The sequence below is a fragment of the Mus caroli genome, unplaced genomic scaffold, assembly GCF_978045245.1.
Source record: "Mus caroli unplaced genomic scaffold, Mus_caroli_1 scaffold_17, whole genome shotgun sequence".
In the NCBI taxonomy this organism is placed as follows: Eukaryota; Metazoa; Chordata; class Mammalia; order Rodentia; family Muridae; genus Mus; species Mus caroli.
In genome coordinates, this window is record NW_028227272.1 from 31,121,049 (window position 1) to 31,146,941 (window position 25,893).

Consider the following 25,893-nt stretch of genomic DNA (forward strand, 5'->3'; position numbering starts at 1 on the left):
TGAAGAATTCTTTTAAACTGACCCACTTCTTGAGGCTTTAAGGAGAGTTTGGCTAGCCACAGCAGTGCTGAGTACCCTCACAGCGTGTGACCCACTGATGATTTATGCCCCTTCAGACACACACACACACAGGCTGGTATTTCTTTCTTTTCTTTCTGTTTATGGCATTATTTCACTTTTGTTTGTTTTCACTTTCAAAAGGGCAGCTGCAAATGTCTCATTTCCCCTCCTCACCTTATCTCTATTTCCCCTTGTTAGGAAAGGGGTAGACCTCTGATTATTTTCCTTTAACACTGGATGTCTAGCTAGGAAGGAGGGCTCATCTCTCATCAAATCTTTGTAATATTCCTGTACTCAACAGAACCAAAATACAAACGAGCGAGTGAAGAAGGGGAAACCCTACTTTTCCACATCAAAAGACAAAGCCCAACTAAGTGAGGGCATGCTTCCCTCAAACGTGAAATCTACAGGCCCCCCAGATGGGTATTTACTCAACACCAGCTTTTTCCCTAGTGTCACCAACTATGATCACAAAGATTTGCCCAGAGAAATTCAGTAAGGTCCCCTAAGCTTCAAGCAAAACCCTAACACCTTCCACTTCACCATCTCTTTTACCTTGTGCTCCTTCTGGTTTTGAGCCCCACATATTCTGAATGACTGGTAACCAGGTTGCCAAAGCCCATTGACCTAGGAAACCCCAGCTATAGGCTCTGACCCATGAGGTTCAGAGGCAGCAAGAGAGCAAATTCTCTCAGCAGCCAGGAAAGAGACAAAATTGATGAGTTGTCTTATTTAAAAAGGGAAGTAGGGAGACTGCCTTTCAATGGTAGGTCTGTAAGACCTGTGAAACTGGTTCCAGTGAGTAGGCAGGCTGATAATTCCTGCTGGTGAACACCCTCCACTGGAACCTCTCCCTGAGTCCTTTCCATCTGCAGTCAGCATCTTCCCACAAAGTTCTGGGCTCCAGGCAATGCGATGCAGACAGCTTCAATGAGGACCTTATCTTCTCCGTGCGCTGCTGAATTGATGCCCTGAGGCTGAGTGGAGACTCCCATCTCTCTTTTCAGAGGGAGTCCAGAGATTTGTAATGCTCCTCAGATGCTATCTCACTCTGCCTAGCCCCTACAACTGAGGTCAGAGCTCAGTTTCCATCCTCACACCTTTGAAATCTAGTTAAGAGTAAGGAGTGAAAGCCTGAAGGAGCAGGAAGGAAGCTTTGTTCTCTGCTTTCATTGCCTCTCACAACTCCGATCCGCGGTCTATGGCAGCCGCAGCGCCAGCTAACTCCAGCAACATCCCCTTTCCCACGCCCCACTCCTAGCCACAAAAGCGGCAGGTCCCAGCATTCCACTACTCAGCGATGGAGAGCCAGGGCGATTCACAAAACAGTACTGCCCCATGCGGATCCAAGGCGGCAAGCTGCAAATGACATAACCACCGCCCAAACCCCACCACCACACTCCTCTTTGACAGGAAACGGACTCCCAAGAAATCTTGCCTGGAAACCCTTCACCCTGATGCAGGCTGCAGAGACTTGAGAGCAAACCTATCCACTCAGACCCGGCTGGCTGCTTCCGGCTTCCTCCCCCCCCCCCCCCCAACACTCCCTCCCTTCAGTTCCCAGCCGCAGTTTTGTTTCTAGTTTCTGAACGGTCCCTGCCCACTCCGACCCCCCACCCCCCTCCCGAAAGCAGCGATTGGAGCAGGATACAGCTCCCTTTCAGGCTCGAATTAATGAAGACACGGAGAGAATCTGTTGCTGGGATTATGAGCCTTAATGACATGGAAGAAGGTCCTTGGGATTTCATTAGTCTCTGTAGCCACACATCTGTTTGGGGCTGGGAATTTGTCAAGCTTGGAAGGATGGATCACTGGGTACCTTCATGTAAAGGTGGTATGGGTGCTGCTGAGATCACGAGACTTAGACTGAGGCTCTGTAAATAGGGCGGGAGGCTAATAAGTGAAGAAAATAACTGGGGGGGGGGATGGTCTTTGTCTGTAACCATATAAATATCCCCCCCCCACCGCCTTCCCAGCTGAAATGGTAAAGTGACATGAACAGCTTGGGGTCTCACTTTTTCTTTTTTCCTTCTCTCTCTCTCTCTCTCTCTCTCTCTCTCTCTCTCTCTCTCTCTCTCTCTCTCTCTCTCTCTCTCTCTCTCTCTCTCTCTCCCTCCCTCCCTCCCTCCCTCCCTCCCTCTTGATGCTTCACAACCCATAACCCTCCCTCTAAGATCCTTCTCACCCTGTTTTGCAAACTGCTTTGGGGAAACTGGTTGCTTCCTGCCAGTCTCTTCAATGACATTAAAATTAGCAGAATAATTAAATACAGTCCTAATTAGGTCCACAAAAGAGTTCTTGGTTAATTAATGAGCCAACGTCTGGCCCAAAGCTGTAAATCCACGTTGGTCTGTGAATGCCCAGGCAGAGAAAAGTCATCTCCAGCCCCAGAAGAAAATTGTTACTTAGGAAAAACAGTGTCAAAGACATTCCTGCAGCCAGGAGCCAGTTAATCTCAAAGCGAGATCCATATGTAAATGAGTAATGAATTGTGCTTCTTTCACCGAGTCCCTCTTCTTACTCTACATCCGCATCCCCGGAGTCCAAACTCACTGGGAAGTAACCGTGTACCCAAACTACAACTCCGCATCCCCTGGCGCGAGAGCAATCTCCTGCCTGGGAAACTGAGCCCAAGGCGGTTCACAGCACACCCTCTCTCCAGAGCCCTCACCCCGTTCCCTTCTCAGTCCCGCCAGCCTGGTTAAAATGCCACTCACCTCTACAAGGGAAGCAACAGCAGCACTTAGCAAAGAGCCAGCCCAGTGAGGGACCTCGGGTGTAAGCCTGATCGCCACCCTTCATGCTGCAGCGCGCCCCCAGTGCTCCGGCATGGCACGGACGCCGGCCGGGGTGAGAGTGCGGCGGTAGGAAACTTCGGTGCCACCCGCCAGCCAGGTCCTGTTCCCGCCCGCCGTCCTCCTCCCGCACCCCGGCGGTGCTGGGACTTACAGGGAGTTGGGCCACCTTAGGCAGGAGGGAGGAGCCAGGCGGCAAGGGAGGGACTGAGGGGGCGGAGTTCCAAGGTCCAGCTGTTGGTTGGGGACACGGTCGGCAGCGTCCCTGAGCCTTATGAAACAGGCAAACACGCCTGTGTGGTTGTGGATATCCAGGAGGTACTGAGAGCTCAGTCCCCCACCGCAAAACAGATACTTAGGTGAGCCTTCTAAAGACCACCCTAATCAGCTTTAGCTTCTAATACAGAGCTAGATGAGGCCAAAGAGGGGTAGAAGTCTCAAAAACAATACTTAGTCCCTATCAGATTCCCCTCATCTCCTCTCATTAAAAAATCCCTTATCTCTTTCCTTTCTTTTAATGCTTGCAACTCATAACGACAGAGATCGCTCACTTCCTTATCGGCTCCCCTATTAAAATGATGTGCAAAAACTTTCTGGGTTTGGCATAATAAGAACTACAGTTCAAAGCTCACTTTTGCCACTGGCTAACTGTCTGACCTTAGGCTAGACAATTTGCGTTTTGCCAGCTTCAGTTTTCTCTTTAAAATAAAACGAAAGCAGACGGGTGTGGTGGTATGTGACCAGGGAGGCTGAGGCTGGAGGTTCAGGAGTTAAAGATGTGCCACGGCGGTATAGCAAGACCCTGCCTAGAATTTATAAAAGACACTCACAGAGGTGATGTTTAATGGTCCTGGTGAGTGAATGCCTGCAGACAAAATTCAAGTACCACCTACCTACTGAGGAGGGCTCCCACTATCTCCTCCCTACTATAATCCATGAATTAATCACTCTTTTTTTCTTCATCCCTGTACTTTTCTTCTTATGTCTTTCTCATGGTTAAAGGCCAAGCTTAGTGTTTACCAGCATCCTTGAAGTTCAACAGCATCAACAGGACCATGAGTCACTGATCACATCCCTCATAGCCTATTGCTCCCACTAGTTCTTGCCCAGCTTTAGGGGAAAGGGCTTGTAGGAAGGATGAAACATTCATAAAGCAGGTCCATTCCTCAGGGGAAAAGGAGCTGTGGATTAGAGATATGGCTCAGGAGTCAAGGGTTGGTCTAGCATGTATAAAGGCCTGGGTTTAGGAGTTAGCACTGCAGCTGGGCATGGTGGCTCACATCTTTAATACCTGCACTAGGAAGGAAGAGGCAAGTGGATCTCTGTGTGTTCAAGGCCAGCCTGATCTACATAATAAGGTAATAAGGACATAATAAGGACAACCAGAGCTACATAGAGAGACCCTGTCTGGAAAAACAAAAAAACAAAAACAACAACAACAAAAAAAAAACCCAAAAAACAAACCAAAGCCAAACACAAAAGTTAACCCTGGGAAAAGGGAAGAAAGAAGAGAAACAAAGAAAAGGTGGCAGCTGGGGGAACGTCGATGAGAAGAATAAAATCTAGACGTTTGAGCATCCAGGGAAACAATTTTTCCCGAAAAGGAAGACAGGTGAGGGACTGGCTCTTAGGAGTTACCAGGGTGTAGGGCTTCCAGTGTGAACTACACTCAGACCTAACTCGGATGCTAAGATCAATATTTTGTCTAAATACCCAATCCACTTGTTTTGATATCCTGGGTCAATCTTTTTCTTTTGAATCTACTCTTTAAACTGACATTTGAATTACATCTATCTATCTGTGGGTACCCTGTGATATTCTGATATGCAGCATCTTGATAGGAATGAAAGATGCTTTGAAGGATTTGGTGAGGGGCTAGACATACACTCAGTGATCATACTTGTGTTGCATGTGTGGAGCCTTTGGCTTTATCACCATCACAACTTTAACAATAAATAATAATAATAATAATAATAATAATAATAATAATAAATCAGTGAGTACCAGGTTCTTTAAGTGTTCCTGTGAGTCTTTCTGTTAGGTGATATTGGATCATTTTCTGTTGTGCTATTTTGTCAAAGGCTGATGACATCATTTTATAGAAACTGTCTTGTCTTAGAAAGAGAAAATCAACTCTCACTTCAGCCATTCGAGTGTTAGTAGGCCCTCCAGAAGTCTTGTACATGCAAAATAGGCCTATGACACATATGCCCACTGGCACTCCTAACCTGGGAGCCCACTTCTACCCTCAGTATGAAGCTGGGTGGTGGTGGCGCACACTTTTAACCCTAACACTTGGGAGGCAGAGGAGACCTCTAGGAGTTAGAGGCCTGGTCTACAGACAGAGTTCCAGGACAGCCAGGACTAAACTGAGAAACCTTGCTTCAGAAAAACAAACAAGCAAACAAACTAACTAAACAAACAAAACAACCCAAAAACCTCCTGCTGACAATTCAACATCGATAACCCAAGAGTCTCACTACCGTCCTCAGTGGCTTCCCAGAACGAGACTAGCCAGTGTCTATACCCCGACAGGGATGTACTGGGCACCAACAGGGCACTCAGGTTGGCTTTTTCATTAAGTCAGCAACTCTTTATTGAGTGCTCATTGTGTTCCAGGCTCTTTCCCAGCCACTGGGTCTGCCTGAGTGAACAGAACCAATTTATGACTTTAGAAAAGAGCAACACCAGGATAGCCTCACCAAGAACACAGCTCACTTAGACACCTAACCTATTTCAGGGATTTAAGAAAATAGTGGCCCATCTTGAGGGAGCCAGCATAAGGAACTGTTCAGCAAACTTCACTTGGTTTGAACTATGTATACAACTTCTACTAATGCACGGGGCAACTCAGGACCCTTCTCTGCATGCACTATGCACACACACACACACACACACACACACACACCCCTTTCAAACAATGCACTTAGCACCTTGGGACTCCCACCTTTACTGAGCTAAATGCATAGTCTACTCCAAACAATGTAATAAGTTCCTCCTTCCCTTAACAATTATGGAATTTAGACAAACCCCACTTAATCTTACTCTAGTTGGGTTATGCCCAATACAAGGGCAGAGCCCTGATCCAACCCAGAGTGGTTTTGGGTGGCCCCTCAGTAAACTTTTAAGGAGACCCCTTTATTTACTATCTCATGCCTAGGCACCATTGACATACACATGATTAAATCTAATGCATTGTGGGAAGGGACATGTCAATAGAAAAGAGGTAATATAATTCATGTCTGCTGGTCAAAATAGAGAACAACACAAATATGTCCCTTCCTTAAGTCTCAATCAGAAGAGCCCCTCTACCCTAGCCCGTGTAGCCTGCCATTACTCTTGGCAGTACAGAGCTCTCTGGTCTGTACTATTACTTTGCCTTTGTACACTTTCCTTGTTACTTTGTAAATCTGTACAAGCCTTTATCAATGCCTTGAGTAGGAGGCTGAGAGTCTGGAAACATCTGCCCTAGACCCTGGTGACCTGCAACAAGATTATCTAGCCTGCATCTAGAGGTGTTACATTTTCAAGATAACTTAGAAGGGATGATGACAGACAGGCAGTGGCTTTTAGCACAGCTGTCAATAGGAATCACCAGAGAGCTTTACAGACCGTAGGTACTTTTTCAGGTGTCCCAGGAGGTTACAAGGATTGGAGAGACTGAGAACCATTCATTAATGGCCAGGTCTCTCCTGTCTAGACTCACTGACCCTGAGCATCTGGGCAGCAGGAGGTTTAAATGTTCCCCAGGGCTTGTAATGTGCTGCACAGCTGAAGAGCCACTGGTGAGCTGTGGTGTGTATCAGAATCGCCCAAAGGGCCTGCTGAAGCACAAATTCCTGCTCCAGTCTAGTTTCTGATGAAGTGTGTGTGGAGTGGACCTCAGAACTTTCCTTGTTGCAAGTTCTCAAGTGACACTGGTTTGGTGCAGAGTTTACAATGTGAGAGCCACTCAAGTGGGGATCATTTCCCTCACCTAGCTGCCAGCCATGCTTCTTTTTAATACCAATCAATCTCTCTCTCTCTCTCTCTCTCTCTCTCTCTCTCTCTCTCTCTCTCTCTCTCTCTCTCTCTCTCTCTCTCTCTCTCTGCCATTCTTCCTTCACAAGGTCAGGAATTGGTGGTTTTGTTTACCCTGGACCCAGTGTCTAGAACAGAGCCTGGCACAAATCATGTTTTTAGATGTGGCTGACTTCTTCTTGACTATCCTTCACTCCAAAGATGAGCCCAGGCAAGACCTGGGCTTGCGTGTCAGTCACGGGGTTCAACTGAGACTTAGCATCTGATCCAATTTCATGCAATAAGCGTAAACCTTGAGAACTTAGCAAGAACTAGTGAGAAAGCAGGAGTCTCTTTGTAGAGGACTTTGAAGTTGGTATAATGTCAGCCTAGAGTACCTGAGGGTAGTTTTTCTCTAACCAGGAAAGAAGTTGCATTGGAATGAAGCCAACAGAGGAAGGGGGAAACAGGGAGCAGGGAGGGAAGATAGACAGAGATGAATGGATGGATAGACAGACAGACAAACTAACTCTTATTTCAGAGAGTTTTTTTGAAAAAGTTATCGGCTTCCTTCCAAAGTTTGGGCTAAAAACCCCGGATCTGTATCAGTACCTAGATTGTTCTTGATTTCTGCAGGTGGCCATGTCTCATATTTTGGCATTGTCTTCAGTGATGATGGAAGCCTAAATCAATTAGGCTATCTGCCTGCCTGTCTACCTACCTTCCTACCTACTTACCTACCTACCCACCTACCAGTCCATTTCATGTTTCAACCCCACTGCGTGCAACAGGAAACCCCAAAGGACTCTGGGTCTTGGCCTGCAGATGCCCTGGACCAGGGATTTCTCGGTGCTAGGTCTAGTATGACTACTATTTCTTTCAGGTTAGCCACCGCCTTGAGACACATTGGGCTGTGACCACAGGCACCTATCCACAGATGTCCCATTTCTTACTGCAGGAATAGTTTTCAGATTCACAGGGCATGGGTTTTCTAGATCACAGTAATTCTCCATATTTCTTAGTGACAGCCCAGGTCGAGATATAAGGGATAGCAATGCTGCCCTAGCTCAGGCCTAGAATTCTTTGAGAACCTTTGCTCTGGGTCAAGTACATTCAGAACACCCATTTCCCCCAGCTTCCCTGGGATGTTCCCAGGCTCAGGGAGGCTGAACGCCTGGGTCCTAGTGAGCCCAGAGGACTGGCCCTGCTTTTTCCATCTCCGCTGTACTGACTATAGATAGATTCCAAAAGCTCAGCAAAGGATCCTATGTGAAGCCCGGGCAGAGAAGCTTAGCTCTACACTCTACTCTCTACTTTCTTCCTAGGAAGAGTCTAGCTATGGGTAACATTTCAGAAGCAGCTAATCATGAGCATCTTTGCTTCCTCCAACTCTGACATCTGGTTCCTCCACCAGTTCTCTGTTGTTGTTGTTGTTGTTGTTGTTACTGTCATTATTATTTGAAGATGGGAGTGTCCCTGTGTGGCCCAGGCTGATCTGGATCCTTTGAACTTAAATGAATAACCTCATAAATAGCTGAGATGACAATGTGTGCACCATGCCTGACTTTCTTTCCTGTTACGTTCTGTGACTGCTCAATCAATGTTCTTTTATTTATCATCCTCCTTGTGTTGATTTCTGACCTCTGATCTATCTGACTGCTGACACCAGGAGGTTCTCATAACTTTCTCCAAGGAACCCAGTCCTGGCTTCCCTCTGTGGTCATGGCTTAACATCATAAAGTTCTTGCTGGGTATTGATTCCTTATTCCACAAGTAATCTGGCCTTTGAGCAGTCCGTTTTCCTCAGTTAGAACTCCTGGCTCTGTGACCTGATCCTGGTTCTGGTCCTTATACCACTCCTGCCAAGGTTTAAGCTGGTAGAGCAGGGTATAAGTGGGAATCCATGCTGGAAGCACAAATTTAATCAAACGTGGTTCCCCGACCAAAGACAAAGAAGATCTGGGTGAATTCTAGAAGCAGTAGATTCAGTTTTCCATGATGGACAAAGAAACGGGAGTTAGAGCCAAGCCTGGACATGCTACACAGGTTTCTCCTTTAAGTGGAAAGAGGAACAGAGGCAACAGTTACCGCTGAGCAGAAACCCTGGAGACCTGAGGAAGGAGGTGTGATGTGTATGTTGTTTCTGAATTTAACTTTTAGACATACTTCAAGTATGTCTTTTTCAAAACTGTACACTATACATGCATGTGACGTGTCCCAGATGCTTCCTCATTTTCATGGTGATAAGTATGGAAGAAGGATGGCTGCCTGCCAGGGTTATACACAGGGATCCCTTCTGGTCGTCTTTGTTTGGTGAGGTTTAGCCACTGCTAACCTTGTGGTACACCATCTATCCTGTGGCTGGCTACAGGACTCCAGGGATGCGACCATAGACAACAACTGCCCTGTAAATGTGTTTCTGTGCTCCTGTCCATGGGGCATCTTCCTGCTTCTCACTGACGTTCACACTTATCCTGGAAAGAGTTAAACGCTACTTCACCCTGTCCAACGTACTCCTTTATTTAATAAAGGACCTCAGATCCCCCCTCTGGTTTGGGCCAGGCCGAAGGTAAATTGATGAAGAATGTATGCTAGCATAGAGGACCTGGTGTCTCTCCAGAATGACCAGTTCTGTGGGGCAAGAGATAGAGCTGTTGGTAGCAAGGACAGATTCCTGGAGATCAACACTGAGCAGCAGTGTCTGAGCTGAGCCCAGAGGAGGGAGCCATTTATCAAAGGGACAGGTGGCAGCAGCCAGACTGCTAAAAACAACCACTCTAGGTTCTCTCCATTTCCAAACATGCTCATTTGTAAGTAGGTCGAAGTGTTCCTAAGGGAGAGTGGAGAGAGGTGCAAGTCTACTGCTTTGGCTGAGGCCCAATTAGGTAGGCATATACTTGCTGAGTGTCCACGACAAGGTTGGGTGTTTAATTACAACTGTCAGAGCCACGTCCTCTCCCACCAACAGAAGCAGCAGCCCACTGCGCCCTGGGGTCGAATGGCGCTGCCCTGATGTGCCAGGCGGAAAGTCCGTTTTGTAGGGATGCAACTCAAGTCAGTTTATTCAAGGTTTCCACTCACGGTCACGTCTGAGGACCTCGCTTCACCGTTCATTCTAAGTAAATGAGAGATGCTTAGTTTCATGTCCCCAGACACGGGGCATCACGAGACATCATTCCATGCTTCCGGAAGTTCTTAAGCCTTCCTGCTAAGGCTTGAGCTAGTTCCTTCCACGTGCTGAGCCTGGCCCTTTCCATGCTCACTCCACAAGGGTCCTCAGTGCACGATTCCCTTTCCTTCTGGAAAGTATTTACTGAGAAATTAAATGCCAGGCTCGATGGGATCAAGCAATGATCAAAACAGACAAAATCCCTGCATCTGTGGGAGGAGTTTACAGGAAGGGCCATAGGAGGAAAAGTTGATATGCACTTATTGACATATCTGGTTTGGATAAAGGAAAGGGAGGAAATTAAGGTAGGGGAAGGAGGCACACTGTGAGATGGGAGGATGGGAGGATGGGAAGAGAGAAATGTCCAGGTAGGTCAGGCACAAGCAGATGTGAAGGCAGTAAGGCTCCAGCCATCAGATATGTAGGAATCTGGGTGTGATGATTTGAATAGGTTTGGCCCAGGGAGTGGCACTTTTTTGGAGGTGTAGCCTTGTTGGAGTACAGTAGCTGTGTCACTGTAGGCATGGGCTTTAAGACCCTGGACCTAGCTGCCTGGAAGCCAGTCTTCTGTCTGCCTTTAGATGAAGAGGTAGGACTCCTAGCTCCTCCTGTGCCATGCCTGCCTGGATGCTGCCATGCTCCCAACTTGAAGATAATGGACTGAACCTCTGAACCTGTAAGCCAGTCCACATTAAATGTTGTTCTTATGAGAGTTGCCTTGGTCATGGTGTCTGTTCACAGCAGTAAAACCCTAACTAAGATATTGGGGAAGTTGGTTGTTCCAGAAAGAAGACCAAACGTCTGGGCCTGTGAGGTTGAACATGTCTGGCTTCCAGTGAGAAGCTTGGTCAGGCTGGTCAGGGAGTGGTATGATGAGGTAGGCAGAATAGCAACTCTGCCAAGTGGCACTCGAATACTCAGTACCCATTCATCTGTCACCTCACAAGACCAAGGGCTTGGCTGATGTGACTCAGTTAAGGATTTTGACATAGGGAGGTTGTCCTGGGTTCTCTGGGGAGTCACAGTGTAGTTGCAGACATCCTTAAAAGCAGAAGAACTATGGAGAAGTGACAAGGACGGACCAGAGGCATGTGACACTGAGTGTTGGAGATGTAGGAAGGGAATGTGACACGAGCCAAGGCATGCCGGTGGCTACAGAAGCTAGAACAGCAGAAAGTTTTTTCCGTGGAGCTTCTGAGAGGACGGCCTTCCTCACATGTCAACCTTTGTCCAGTGCAGTTCATGCTGGATTTCTAATCTACAGCACAGCAGGCTGCTAAACCTGTGCTGTGTAAAGCAACGGAGTCCGGAGTGTGACCCAGCAGTATCGGGAATCCAACACACAGGCTCCTGGGCTGAGTCTATAGATGGAAAGGGCTTTTTTTTTTTTTTTTTTTCTATTCAAATGAGACAGAGAAATACTTAGAGCCCAGAGGGTCTCTAGTCCTGCCTCTGTACATTGTCACCTCGTGGTCTGCTGTGTACAAGGCTGTCACCTCAGGTTTCCTATGGCCCACAGGGCTGTGTGGAAGCTAACTAAGGTGAGTGCACACAGTATCAGAAACAGTTCCTTGAGGTGGCTATGGACCACGCTGAGAGAAATAGATAACCCATTCCCGCAGCCACAGCAATGAAAAGGTAAGGCAGGCTGTTTCAAGACTGTGCAAAGGATAGAGTGTGGGATTTAAGATGGCCACACTTGGTTCCTAGCTCCAAATCTTCAGATGTAAGTGCAGCTCTCAACCCTCAAAAGACGCTTCTCTTTGCAGCAGATAGAAACCGTCACATCGAGTCAAAATGCAGAGCGCTACTGATGACGGGAGTACCCAGCACCAGCCTAGACTCTAAAGTACAACTCCTGTCCCTAAGGCTCAGGGAGCCTCCCGGAAGAGAGTAGGAGTCAGAGGCCTGGAAGTCTTCAGTGAGACTGTGTTTCCTAGAAACGGCAGGGAAGCTGCACCCATGGTATCACAAAGATACGGCTGCCTAAATGCCGACTAAACAATAACAACAGTCAGAGACATGCTAATGCAGAGAGGGGAAATCTCAAGGAACCACGCTTGGAAACAAAAAACTACAGGGATCTGAGGACTACTGAGAGAGGGAACATTAGTCTTCCACAATACCAAGGCATCAGCCTTTGTAGTATTTCTATATTTGTGCATATACAGTATCTAACAATAACATGAAGGAAAAAGAGGCCACGGATTAGACAGGCAGTGTGGGGAGGGGATAAAGAAAGGCTTAGAGGAGCCGGGTGTGGTGGTGCTCGCCTTTAATCCCAGCACTTGGGAGGCAGAGGCAGGCGGATTTCTGAGTTCGAGGCCAGCCTGGTCTACAGAGTGAGTTCCAGGACAGCCAGGGCTATACAGAGAAACCCTGTCATGAAAAAACAAAAAACAAAAAACCAAAAAACCAAAAAATAAAAACAAAAAGAAAGGGCTAGAGGAAGGGGACATGGGAGGAGTTGAGTCAGAGGGAGAAAGAAGAGGGGAGGGCTGGAGAGATGGCTCAGTGTTTAAGAGCACTGACTGCTCTTCCAGAGGTCCTGAGTTCAATTCCCAGCAATCACATGGTGGCTCACAACCATCTGTAATGGGACCCTATGCCCTCTTCAGGTGTGTCTGATGACAGCTACTATATATATATATAAAATAAATATTTCTTTTAAAAAAAAAGAGAAGGGAAATAATATAATTATAATTTCATTAAATACAGATTATTAATACAAGAAAATGACCACAGCTGACAATGTCTCATGCTCATTTTTTTTTAAGGGCTAGACTAAGGCTCAATGAGGAGCTGTTCCCAAGGATCAGGTGACCAAGACAGGCAGTGAATAGGGTCCCAACCACTCTGTCCTATCAGGGAGCATCAAAGTGTCACTGCCTAGACCTCTCCAAGCTGCTACAACAGAGGCCTAGGGGTCTGAGATGCTCTCGCCTTCCCTGAGCAGTGAGGGCAGACTTGTCCCTGGCTGCCTAGACCACGGCACACATTTTCCTCTCTTTGAGCCACAGTCACTGCGTTCCTGGATTTCTTCTTCAGCTGGATCCAGGTAACCGGTGACTGTGCTGTTTCCTCTCTGGGGAACACCACTGGCTACCCTTTCCCCGCCAGCTCAGGTGAGTTAGGTAGGCTTTCTTCTCCAGGACCAAATCCCTGGTATTCAGTGCCACACTGAGCTCACCAGCTGTCTGGGGAGGCCGCACACATCATACCCGCATCTCCTTGCTACTTCCCCTCTGGACAGCATCACCATCGCCATGCATCTATCATGGATTTATACTGGGGGCAGCAGGGACTTATGGAATCGGCCTGAGGCAGAAGGCAAGTCTTGTGGGTAGGTATAAGCCTCAGTAGTAGACAGGATGAGGGAAGCCTCTTGATCTCCATGGGGGTTGCCAAGGAAGCACAGCTCTGTGCCTCCTGATGTGGGTACAACATGCTGGAGCTCAAGAAGCTAGGGTAGTTAGGAAATCCTTTGTTAGGACACCCTAGGCCTACTTAGCTGTGTGTTATGGCTCATACATCCCAGGTGTAGCTACCACCCCTGTGATCTTATATAGAACACAAGGGCTTAGACTCCAGGCCTTGGAGAGACCGTATTAGGTCAAGGCCCTTTCTTCATCTTGGTAGACAAAGGGAAGGACTTCTCAGAGACCAGAAACAGAGGCAGGGAAGAGTATCCTGAATGGCATAATACTGAAAATCTTTAGGGTAAAACCAGAAACAGTACCCTGGCTCCTCAGACAGCCCCAAAAGGGGGCTCATGCTGAAACCTGGCTTGGCCTAACAGAGGTCAGAAAAGGCACCAAGGCAGGAGGATAATCAGTGTTTAAGAGTCTGCTTCTAGCGTGGTGTGCATGATGACAACTCTACTGTAAGAGACATGAACGCTGATAATCCTCCAATATACTTAAGTATAGGTCAAGGTTGGCAGCCAGTCAGTGTGGATGGCAGGACCCAGACTGTTATTGTTTATGAACAGTCTCAGCTACCTAACACACCTCACCATTTCTTCTTACTACCCTTTGTGCCTTAGGTCACTTCATTTTATTCTAAAGAGAGAGCCTGTGCCCACACTAGAAAGACCAGGCTCAAAGCTGAAGAGGAACTGCTGTTCCACACTGCCTCTCCAACTCATCCAGGAAACTGGGAGACATTTTTCACCAGCTTCACGGCCATAACACAGCCCAAGAAGACACTCAACTTTCCACTCAAAAAACAAATGTCTTCTCGGTGCATATCCTGTCCTTCTGGAGTCCCCTGAGGGTTCTGAGTGCCCTTTTAAGGACAAGACAGGTGGATTATAACAGGTTAGCATGAATTATAAGTGGTGGTTGGTATGTGCCTGTAATCCCTGGACTTGGGAGGTAGAGATAGGAGGATAAGGAGTTCAAGGCCAGCCTCTCCAACAGGGTAACTCTGAGACTAGCCTAGGCTAGTAAGGTCTTGTCTCAAAAGACAAAAACAAAACCAGAAACATACAAAATATGCTGACTGTCAGTCATTTTGACTATAAAAGTGTAAAGTTTATGTGGTCCGGTCTGATGAATTGTACCTCAAAGTGAAGATATTTGTTCTGTGTTTGGCGCAGTTAACGTTAAGTAATTTAGGCTAACTACTTCAGATCACCGCAGGCACTTATCTAGTTTGGAGACAGAAAACAGACATTCTTTTGAGAATTCCTAGAGGCAATTCAGGGAGACTGGGGGAGGTAATAAAAATGACCACTTCAGCCCAAACAGCAGAATGAAGGACTGACTGTCGGAGTAAGAACTCGGATTTGAGCAGCCTGCAGAATTCCAGAGTAGAAGGCCTTGAAGTCCTTTGTCAGAGAACACCAGGTCAGAGGTCTGTAAACAAGAGTCCAGCCCACATCCAGATTAAAGCTGGGCTGCAGAGTTCCCATCCCAAGGATATCAAACAGGACCATCAACCCACAGACACAAATAATCACTTTAAAGAACTTAGGAGTCCTGGGTCTGATGTGTTTTATTTGAAGCATTTAATAAAAGATTTGGGGAGAGACTGCTAGGTTCTTAAGCCTTATGAGAGGAGAGTTCGGCAATTTGGAGATATTTATTTTATGTATATGGGTGTTTTGCCTGCATGTAAGCATGTGTATCATGTGTGTGCCTGTGGAGTTCAGAAGAGGGTGTCAGATCCTCTGGGAGTGAAGTTCCAGGTGGTTGTGAGCTACCGTGTGTGTGTGTGTGTGTGTGTGTGTGTGTGTGTGTGTGTGCTGGGAACCAGATTTAGGTCCTCTGGAAAGAGCAGTCAGCACTCTTAACTGATGAGTCATCTCTGCAGGCCCCTAACATCTAACATTTAATATATAATGCACAGCACTTCATTCCAGAAAAGGATTGGAAGTAGACAGTGGACAGGGAGTGAGAAGAGTTGGGTGGGGATGGGAAAGGAGAACTTACTGGCCTGGGCAGGAAGCAAGAATCTAGATTTGAGGGCTAAGTATGAGAAACTTCCTAGTGTTGGAGCTACTCAAGTCCAACAGATTCCTGGGATTATGAATCCCAGTTTCTGAGGCTTTTCCTGTCATGCCTGGCTCACCTGCTGTCGGGGCCTCTGAAGAAGGGGTTACCTATATTAGGAGAGGGGTGAACCCATCATCGTCTGCAATTCTAGGGTTCCAGAAGCCCAAGGGATCCAAAGTTCTCAGGTGAAATTAAACAAAACCAAGAGCCATTTGCAGCTTCTATTCTATTTTAAAAAGGGAAAGTTTTAATTCTAACTTATTTTTTTTATTTTTTCCCAAGATGGGGTTTCTCTGTGTAGCCCTGGCTGTCCTGGAACTCGCTCTGTTGACCAGGCTGGCCTTGAAATCACAGAGATCCTTCTGCCTCTTCCTCCTGAGTGCTAGGATTAAAGGCATGCGCCACTACACCCGGATCAATTGCAATATTTCTAATTCAACGTTTTGTTTCAGGTGGCAATAGCATTGTGTTTTGTTTGGGAAAGAATCTCATCCAGTCCTGACGAGCTTGAACTTGCTGTGTAGCCAGGCTTGCCCAGGACTTCTGATCTTCCTGCTTCCACCTCCCAAGAGTTTCTGTCACAGTGGGAGCCATCTTACCCAACAGACTGGGACCAAACCACTTGACTGTTTTTCATTGCAGATGTAGTATAAAGGCAGTGTTATTGTGGGGTGAGATCATATGGGTAGTGCAGGAACCCACTGTCCTCTCATGCGCCACGCCCCCAAGATTCTATGAGGCAGCGGACTCTAAAATCACATATAACTTGTACAAATAAAGAGGGACTGGGGGACAGCTAGCTGCAGTTTGTAACCAGTTCCTTCATGTGCCAAAGGAATTGTTTTTAGACTATTTATCCTTTATGCCTTTTTAGTTTATAATGGTTTTAGGTATGGCAGAGTAATATGAAATGCAAGGTTATTATACCAAAAAGTGTGTGTGTGTGTGTGTGTGTGTATGAGATCAGGCCTTTAGAGGATGCCCTGGTCTGTGTGTGAGGGACCATCTCACATTAGGCTAATGGAGGTGAGAAGACTGCCCTAATTGTGGACAACTATTTCATTGCTGGGGTTCTGGACTAAGGAAAAGGACAGAACCATTAACTCTCTGGATTGGATAGCAACAGGACCAGGAGAGAGATCCTCAACTTTTGGGGGTTTGGCATCTGGGATTTCAGTGGTGGAATGTGCTGTCTGTTAGGCAGGCTGCAACAGCTTCAAGGCTAGGGTGGCCCCTGTCAGAGGCAGATAAGTTCTGCCCCAAGACTTCATAGTAGATCAAGTTCCCAGTTAATACTGATGTCAGCTGGACAGGCTGTAGAATCACCAAGAAAACCAGCCTCTGGTGCTGTCTGTGGGACCATCTCACATTAGGTCATGGAGGGGGGGAAACCGCCCTAACAGTGGACAGCGCTATTTGATGAGCTGGGTCCTGCACTCAAAAGAAAGGGAGAGCTAGCTGAGTACCAGCATACACCTTCTTCACTTCTGGACCACAGGTACAGTGTAAACAGTGGCCTCTGGTCCCTGCTACCCTGACTTCCCCACATGACAGACAAACACACAGGACACAATCTACCTCTGCTTGCTTCCCTTCTTTGGGGCGGGGAGAGAATTTGGTGTCAGAAGTGAGAGGGGGAGTCGGAAACATATGCTGCAGTGTGTTTTGTTTTGTCTTGTTTGGAGGCAGGAGCCTGCTCTCTAGCCCAGGCTAGCCTCTTGTGTGTGGTGATCTTCCTGCCTTTGCCTCTCGAGTGCTAGGGTTACCAGCCTGAGCCGCCATGTCTGGCTGGTGTGGCCTTTGAAGTGGAGCCAGTGCTCTCCAAATCCTCATCCAAGTACTGTTCAACTCAGGGAGCCGCAGATGGAAGCCCACTAAAGTTAAAGAGCTCACTACATTCTGATGCCTTCAGCCTTGGGAGGATGCTGAGCTGAAGGGAAGGCCAGGCCCTGAGGGCTCCGTCTGGGAGCTAAGCAATCCGGGCAAGTCACCTTGTCTATAAAACGAGCAAAATACAATTTATTGCTACGAAAGCCCTAGCCCTAAAACTGGTCCAGAGGAACTCAACAAAATGAAGGTGGTGCTGGTTTTTTTTTTTTGTTTGTTTGTTTGTTTTGTTTGTTTGTTTGTTTTGTTTTGTTTTTTCAAGACAGGGTTTCTCTGTGTAGCCCTGGCTGTCCTGGAACTCACTTTGTAGACCAGGCTGGCCTCGAACTCAGAAATCCGCCTGCCTCTGCCTCCTGAATGCTGGGATTAAAGGCATGCGCCACCACGCCCGGCTGGTGGTGCTGTTTTTAAGTGGATGAAGATTTACACGGCGATGTCAATTCTCACAGCCTTGTTCTCTGTCCCCAGGCCACTGGCAGTATTTACCCACAGCCTGGGTGAGTGTCCCTGAGGTCAGCTAGGTTATGACAGTGGAAACTGTCAGGTAAGTCCACGAGACAGAATTGCCTGTATCCAGCCAGGGCCACTGGGGCCACCAGGGCCACCTGGGCCACCAGGGCCACCTGGGCTGCTGCCCTTTGCTCCAGCTCCCTGAACACCCAAGGTGGTATTTTAAGACACTTCTTCAGAATTCCAGACTTAGCCGGAAGAAGGCACCCAGGGACAGAACCCCCCCCCCCCCCCACACACACACACTATGTATCAGGGTAGAGAGGGACCTAGATGGGGTCTTGCAGCCTGGGCCCAAGAATCCAGGTCTAACTAAATCTTCATTGTTTGTAAGCACACACCCCTATGCCATAAGGCACGTTGACTTTAAGCGGTGTTTAACCTTAGGAGAAGCGTGCATTCAGTGGGTTGGCCAACCAAAGGGCTCCAGAAGGGAAGGAAACTGAAACTGCACCCACTGAACAGTTAACTGCCCATCACCTCCTTCCCTGTCCCTGCTAACCACCATGCTGCCTCTTGCCTATGTAAAGTTGACTATTCAAAGTAGCCATGTAAGTGAAATAACAGAGTAGCGGTCTCCGTGACTGGGCCATTTTACTTAGCATGATGTCCCCAAGGTCTGTGCATGATGTAAGCTGGTGTTAGATTTTCCTCCTTTTTAAGGCTGAATAATGTTCAGTGTTCCCAGGCCATACTTTGTGTGTTCTTTTGTCCATGGGCACCTGTAGATGCTATGCTATGAGCAATGTTATGAACATGAGTGTGTAGATATGTTTGTGTCTCTGTTTTCAATTGATTTCAAAATGCTTCCAGAAGTGGAATTACTGGGTCATAAATTATATATATATATATATATATATATATATATATATATATATACACATACATATATACATATATGTATATATAATTAGTTATATATATTAGTCATATATATATAATTTACATACACATATTGGGGCTTCCTACAGTGTTTTCCATAGCTATGGTAACATTTTATATCTCACCCAGCCATCCAGTCATATTACAACTTCTACATCTTTACAGACATTTGCTATTTTCTGAGGTGTGTCCATAACTAAGAGCTATTTTATTAGATCTAAGTAGATCTAAGTGCATCCCATTGTAGCATTGATTTGCATTTCCCTGGTGAGCAGAGATACTGACTCTCTTCAGTGCACTGGCACCTGTGGGTCTTCTCTGGCGTAACATCTATCAAGCTCTTTGCCCATGTGTTAGTCCAACTGCTTTGCCCTTCCTTGCTAAATTCTCTGTCTTGATAAACCCCAGTAGGACGCCACACTGCATCCCGTCACATTTTTCATGGCTTGGGGTGCTAAGCCCATAGCCCACAGAGCATCAGGATCATCAAGGGGCTTGAAATATTGAGGCACGTGCCTGAATTTTGGTCTATGGCAGAGTGTGTTACTAAAAAAAACGAAACAAAACCCCTCCAGGTTTCAGGAGTTGGAAATCACAATAGTCTTTGTCTTTTGTGGGGTGTTGCCCACAACTACCTGCTGCTGAGACAGTGAGAGGAAGCTGTGGAGAGAAGATTAGATCTCAGAAGGCCCAACTCCAGTGAGGATCCTGAGAGACCGGGGCGAGGAAAGGAATGTCAAAGGCAAGCCCGCCCCAACTCTGTTACAAAGTCTGGATTTTTCTTGACAATCCCGTGAGTCAACACCAATGCCTGTCTTGGAGCAGCCCTCTCCTGCCCTAGAGGAGGCCTAGGAAAGGAGGGGCAGAAGAACCCTAGAGCCATCTAGAAGCCTGCAGGCTAAGTGTGCAGAGAGTGGGGGTGGGGTGGGAGCTCTGTCTGCCTGGCTCCTTGTGGCTTGGGAGAGGTACAGTGCCTTCTTGTGGCCCAGACTCTCTTTGGAAGATGGAAGCCTGGGCTAGTGCAGAGGTTCTCAACCCAGGCTGAACCTAACATTCACTTCTCATGCCTCAGACAGGGATTCTGGCTCCAGCCAGTTCTGGGTGCTGCCATTCTGGAAGGCTCGCACGACTTTAATGGACACACTGGGTGAAGACCTGTTCTAGGTGCCTTGAGTTCTCTTCCTGATGTGTAGTCCTTATGCTCCTGTTTCTGGCCCAGTTATCCATACAGCATTTAGCGTATCACAGATAGTCCTGGGACCTCACACAGCCTGTGAGGTATCGACTTGTGCCAACCCACAAAAGCTAGCAGGGCTAGTTCCTTTTTCCTGGGAACTGAAGAAGAAATCAATTCTGACCTCCACGCTCCCAGTTTGAGGCTGTCCTCTTCTATTCCACAAAGCCCGGGGAACACATTCAGGGTAATTTCTACTGTGGCGTGCCTACTGAATAAAATCAACAGCTGGCAGAAGAAAGCGCCAGGTTGCTAGTAGGTGGCCAGGCTGGGAGGCAAGCAGGATCAGCTTACTGGGTCTCTGTTGCTTCCAAACGTGGTCTTTTATTCGGGGTATGAGGGTGCTTATACCATCCTGTGTCCTGACAGTGGGGGCAGAGCACAATAGTGCTCATGTCTAAATTCACACCCCCACCCCCACCCCGTCTCACTCTGTTGCTCAGGCAGCCCAGAACTTGTGGCAAGCTTCCTGTCTCAACCTCCTAGGAGCTGGGAGTATAGGTGTAAGCTACCATGCTTGGCCTGGCACCCCTGTTTTCTAGCTCAGCTGGAATGGGAGTGGCTTCACACACTGCTGCTTTGCAGGCCCAGCTGGCCTATGCTTGGAAAGAGAGGCCAACCTGCAACTAAAGAGCCACCGATGGCTGATGCGGACTGGTGGCCACTTTTGGAAGCCATTCTGGTTGGTTCAGCTAGCTAGAAAGTCCTGCAACTGCTCGCCTCTCTCCTTTCTTCTCCCTTTCGCACCCTGGTCCTCAGCTCTCATTGAGTCCTATCTCTATAGGTTCCCCTAGTCTGTCCCATGGGAGTTTCACCCTGAATGCCTCTCACTAGCCTCTGATTCTCCATCTTTGGTTTGATGCTAACCACCTGCACATGTAGTGAGCCCAGCTCAGAGGGTGTGCATATCACTCAGTCACAGGCTGAAAAGGGGGTGCGGGCTCCTCAGTGAAAACAACCCGTACCTGGGAATCTATGAAAGCTAGTTTTCTCCATCTTTCTCTCCTTTACTGGCTGCACTCTAAGGTCTGGGTTTGTGGGAGTTGGTAGGCACTTACTTTGCTGGACAACAAAGGTGCGTGCTAAGTGCCAGGACTGGGGAGTGTTGAGTGTGCTTTGTGTATGTATGCTCTGGAGTGTGTGTGTGTGAGAGAGAGAGAGACCCACTTTTCCTCACCTAACTCAAAACAGAGGCATACTCTAATCCTGATTTTAGTTTTCCTTTACAATAAGGATGTCAGAGGGCATTGGTGGGCATTGGTTTCTTCAAAGGAACTTGTAATTACGAATCCTATACAGCTTCCCCATAGTGTCCCCAAGGTCCTCAAAGGAAAGAGGGGAGGAAGAAGATAGTGGCTCAATTAAGGGTGGGGTGTAGCTCTCTCTCTCTCTCTCTCTCTCTCTCTGTGTGTGTGTGTGTGTGTGTGTGTGTAGAAGGAATCAAGGTTTTAGTTTGCGTTTCAGATGGAAATCTCCCTGAGGCTGAAGAGCTGGGCACTACAAGAATGGTAGTCCACCACCTCCACCTAGTGGTCAGAAGCAGAAATTCATGGTCCCAGCCTTGCATGTATCAGGCAGCCTGCCCTGGGTCTCATGCACAGATGGAATCCCCATGCTAATATCTGACCATGTACACAACTCAGATCCAGACTAAGATTTGGTTCTCTGTCATTTTCTGGGCCTCAGTGTGTTCAACGGAAGATGCATGAGTTTGAGGCCACAGTGGTTTTGGAAGCCGGTGTTCTCGGACTCCACTGTGAACCAGCCACCTGAAGAACGAGCTGGTGTAGAGTCACCCACGGAGCAGGTAGATGGGGCCTGAGTGGCTCTGCTGCTTATAGGCACACAGGGGCTGCTATGACGGAGAGCTCTCTTGGAGAGCCACTACAGTTAGTCTCCCTGGCACCAGTAAATAAGAGGCACACGGAAAACAGACCAGGGCCTGGATAACGGCGATCAGTGGCTATTCTTGATTGTCAAATTGACTACATTTGGAATTAACTAAAACCCCCAAATGGAGGGCGCCCCTGTGAGAGATTATATGCCTAATCTGAAGTAGGAAGATTCACTTCTAATCTGGATCTTTGAGGTGGGAAGACACACCTTTAATCCAGATCTTTTGAGATGGGAAAACCCATCTCTAATCAGGCAGGTTCACATCTGCCGGAAGCCTACATAAGCACATGGAGGAAGGAAGCTTCACTCTTAGCCTGCTTTTTCTAGCTTTGCTAGAAGGTCCATTCCTTCACCGGCATTAGAGCCAACTTCTTCAGGATCCCAGCACACACTGAAGACCAGCTGAGACCTCCATCCTTGTGGATGGAAGAACTACTGAATTCTTGGACTTTCTGTTCATGGCCAGCCATTGTTGAATTAGCTGGACCACACCCTGTAACTCACTCTAATAAATCCCCTTTATATATATGGGATTTATTATGTATAAATGTATATCATATATATTCATTCTATAAGTTCTTTTACTCTAGAGAACCTGGACTAATACACTGAGTGCATTGAAGGAAAAAAAGAGGCAGGGTGACCTCTGACCCTCAGCAGAGGGGTTAGCCAAGCCCTACCTGACTGTGACCAGTTGCTGGAGTTGCTCAGTCCTCCTGTCAGGGTGAAAACTCAAATCTAGATGTAGTAGTGTGTATAGGGAAAGCTGGGAGAGAGCTTGGAGGTCAGCGGTTCAGCCATTGTTTCATTGTTTTTAAGATGAGATGAACACAGAAAGGTTGGATGTTTTCAAGCCACACAGACACAGGTAGCTTTTACTTCCGGCTCTCCACTCTTTCAGAGAAGCCCGGCTCAACCAAAGCAGACTCTCAGGCCAGTTCCACCACGCCCAACCCCCACCTGCCACCCCACCCCCTCGACTGTCCCTACCTTTCAAGGGGAAGAAGCAGTCCATTTCCACGCTGCTGCGCGAGTGTGAGATGCACAGGGCGCTGCTGGGTACCAGGCCTTCTTGTGGGGGGCTCCGCTCCGTGGTGCGGACCAGACACCAGCCGGGCCTCTCACTCGGTCGTTCCAGCAGCTCCACCGTCTGCCCCACCTGGATGCTCAGCTCACTGCTGTGGCCTGCACTGAAGTCCTGGAGGACCACGGTCAGCTCACATCCACCTGAGAGCTGTAATGGTGGTGACAGAGGGGTAGGATTCGAGGGTGTGCGAGCGTGTATGTGTGTGTGTGTGTGTGTGTGTGTGTGTGTGTGTATGGGCAAGAGGGAAGAAGGCAAAGAATGGGTGAGAGTGGAGGGGAGGAGAAAGGAGGAGGAAAGATGGGAGAGGGTAGACAATGTTTGGAACAAACAGGAAGGAAAAAGAAAAGAAGAAACAAGGCAATTAGCACAGTGTTATTGGCCACTCAGACGGTTCGGCCACAGCCGCTCTGGAGCCTGCCCAGAGTCGGGGCTTTCGTTCTAATTCCCGGCTTCCTTAGAGTCCCTTCTATTACTTCTGTGCCAAGCTTCCTGCCAATTGTGCCTTCAAACCCCTTCCCTGTGTGCCCTGTTCTTCCTTCCATAGCCCACCCTGGTCCCCAGTGACAGCCCTTAGACACAGATGTGCTGGCGTTTGTTCCCAACTCACTCTCACTGAGATCTAGGTGATGTCTGGGAATAATATGAGACATGATCTCCTTTTGTTCCAACCCACAGAGCATCCTTCATCTTCACCCCTCTCCGGAGCCATAAGCCTAAACCAGGCTATGACAACACAAGAAAGAATGGGGCTTTGCTCACAGGCATCTGCCTGGCCCTCAGGGACCAGGAGGTGGGAAGAGAAGCCATGCCTTATTTAGGAGCAAACAGTACTGCACTCTATGCTTAAATGGCCTATGTTTCCCTGCTGCAGGGGTTGGGGTGCAGAAGAACAGAGGAGGGGAGAAACCCTGGAGGAAAGAAACAGGCCCTACTGGCTGCACCCTGAGGTGGCTTGCTCTTGACCTAGGAGTCTGTATCCCTTCCTCCCTTACCTTGGCCACACATCTATGGGGATCACTTATGTATCATGCTCATAGAATGGAGCTCAGAGCCTCTAGTCTGGAATAGTAACTGTGTTAAGAGTCAGCAAGGAAGGCAGGGAACAGAAGGGAGGAGGCAAGAGGCCTGCTTTCAAGGTCCATCCTAAATGTCCGTTCAGAGGGAATTTCCATATCGCCCTGGGGGAATTCAACTTTAGTCTATGGAGCTCTGATCAAGGGATTTGAGCTATCTGCTGTGGGAGCTATACCAACATGGCCATCCAGATAGCTGCATGCCCTTCCAGTTCACACTTGTTCTAGGGGACACTTCTACCAGAGGGAGGGTAGATATCATCATATGAGTGGGGAACTAACCATCTGACCAGAGCAAAACCTTAGCTACTGAAGGGGTCTGAATGCCAGAACGTTGGGACTGAGGAGATGGCTCAGTGGGTAGGGTGCTTGCCACGCAAGCATGGGGACCTGACTTTGGATGCCCAGCATCCATGGAAGAAGCCAGCTGTGGTGATACATTTATGTAATCCTAGGGCTAAGAGGCAGAGACAAGAGGATCCTGCAGGCTTGCTGGACAGCCAGGCTAGTTAACTGGCAAACTTAAGTTCAGTCAGAGGGGGCTGGCGAGATGGCTCAGAGGGTAAGAGCACTTCCGAAGGTTCTGAGTTCAAATCCCAGCAACCACATGGTGGCTTACAACCATCCGTAATGAGCTCTGACACCCTCTTCTGGTGTGGCTGAAGACATCTACAGTGTACTTACATAAAATAAATAAATAAATCTTTGGGACCGAGTGACCAGGAACTGAGTGAGCAGGGCCGACTGGAGCAATCGGAGAGAGCAGAGGTTCTAAAATTCAATTCCCAACAACCACATGAAGGCTGTACATCTGTACAGCTACAGTGCTGTACTCATGTACATAAAATAAATAAATCTTTAAAAAAGAAGTCCAGAGGCCATGTCTTAGAAAACAAGGTGAAGAATGAGAAGAGGAACATCTGACTCTGACCTCCAGATGTTATATATGTGAGCACGCTCTCTTACAACACACACAGACACACAGACACACACACACACACACACACACACACAGAAATCAGATCAAGGCTGGCTGGTTGGATACACAAAAGTGTGTGTCTGTGTGTGTAAGCCCAGACCTTAGGCTATGAATGGAAGTCACCTTGGGAGCTCATGAGATGCAGACTCCTGGGCTATGCCTCCCTTGACCAAGCCCCAACCATGAATTAAACTCAGTAGGCTGGGCCTAGCAATCCAAGGATGTGATATGGATTTTAACAAGGATATCCTCCTCTGGAATATCGAGAAACAACTGCTGGAGGGTTTTCTACTGTCACCATGCTGAACCTGAACCTAGACCTCTAGTATGAATCCCACACACCTTAAGACTTTGCAGCATGGGGAACACTTATTTCGGGGATGTGACCAGGCTTGGCAGCAGTGAGGCAGTGGCCTAGGGCCCTGATGCTTGGGGTGGCCTATAATAGTCCCACCCTGCTGAATTTAGCACTGTGGTTAGCACTGCCCTCTCTATCATGGAAACATAGTTGCATCCTGATAGTCTAGCTCAGTCATTTTTCATTCTCTGGTTACAGCCCAAAAGATTGATCCCTTCTCTCGCTGATGGCCTACTTATAGAGAGCTAGATGACAAAGGGACTGCTTGCATTCTGGAGAGTTTCTATGGCTGAGCCTCAGCAGAGGAGCCTCTTGTCTATTCCTGGGGCCACATACATACAGGTGGGAGTGGACCTTGCAGACTTTAGACTACACAACTAAGCCAGGGGAGACCCGTAAGCCCTTTTGCAGGCTGCCAAGGCAGAACAGAGGAGCCCGAGGCTATGGATGTAAATAGCTGGTAATT

General features: G+C 47.8%; 1 protein-coding gene across 25 annotated transcripts in view; it reads right to left on the reverse strand.

The window, feature by feature from the left end:
* The window catches only part of Kalrn (kalirin RhoGEF kinase), a 603,829-nt gene that overhangs the window by 116,238 nt on the left and 461,698 nt on the right, over positions 1–25,893 (reverse strand). For 18 of the 25 annotated variants that reach the window (XM_085832156.1, XM_029470420.2, XM_029470426.2 and 15 more), the window contains exon 34: positions 22,921–23,164. In XM_085832156.1, coding sequence (XP_085688282.1) covers positions 22,921–23,164 — 244 coding nt within the window. Of the gene's footprint in view, positions 1–2,777; positions 3,014–22,920; positions 23,165–25,893 lie in introns of those variants that run through there. The other 7 variants (XM_021185407.2, XM_021185406.3, XM_021185405.2 and 4 more) reach the window with 3 other exon arrangements.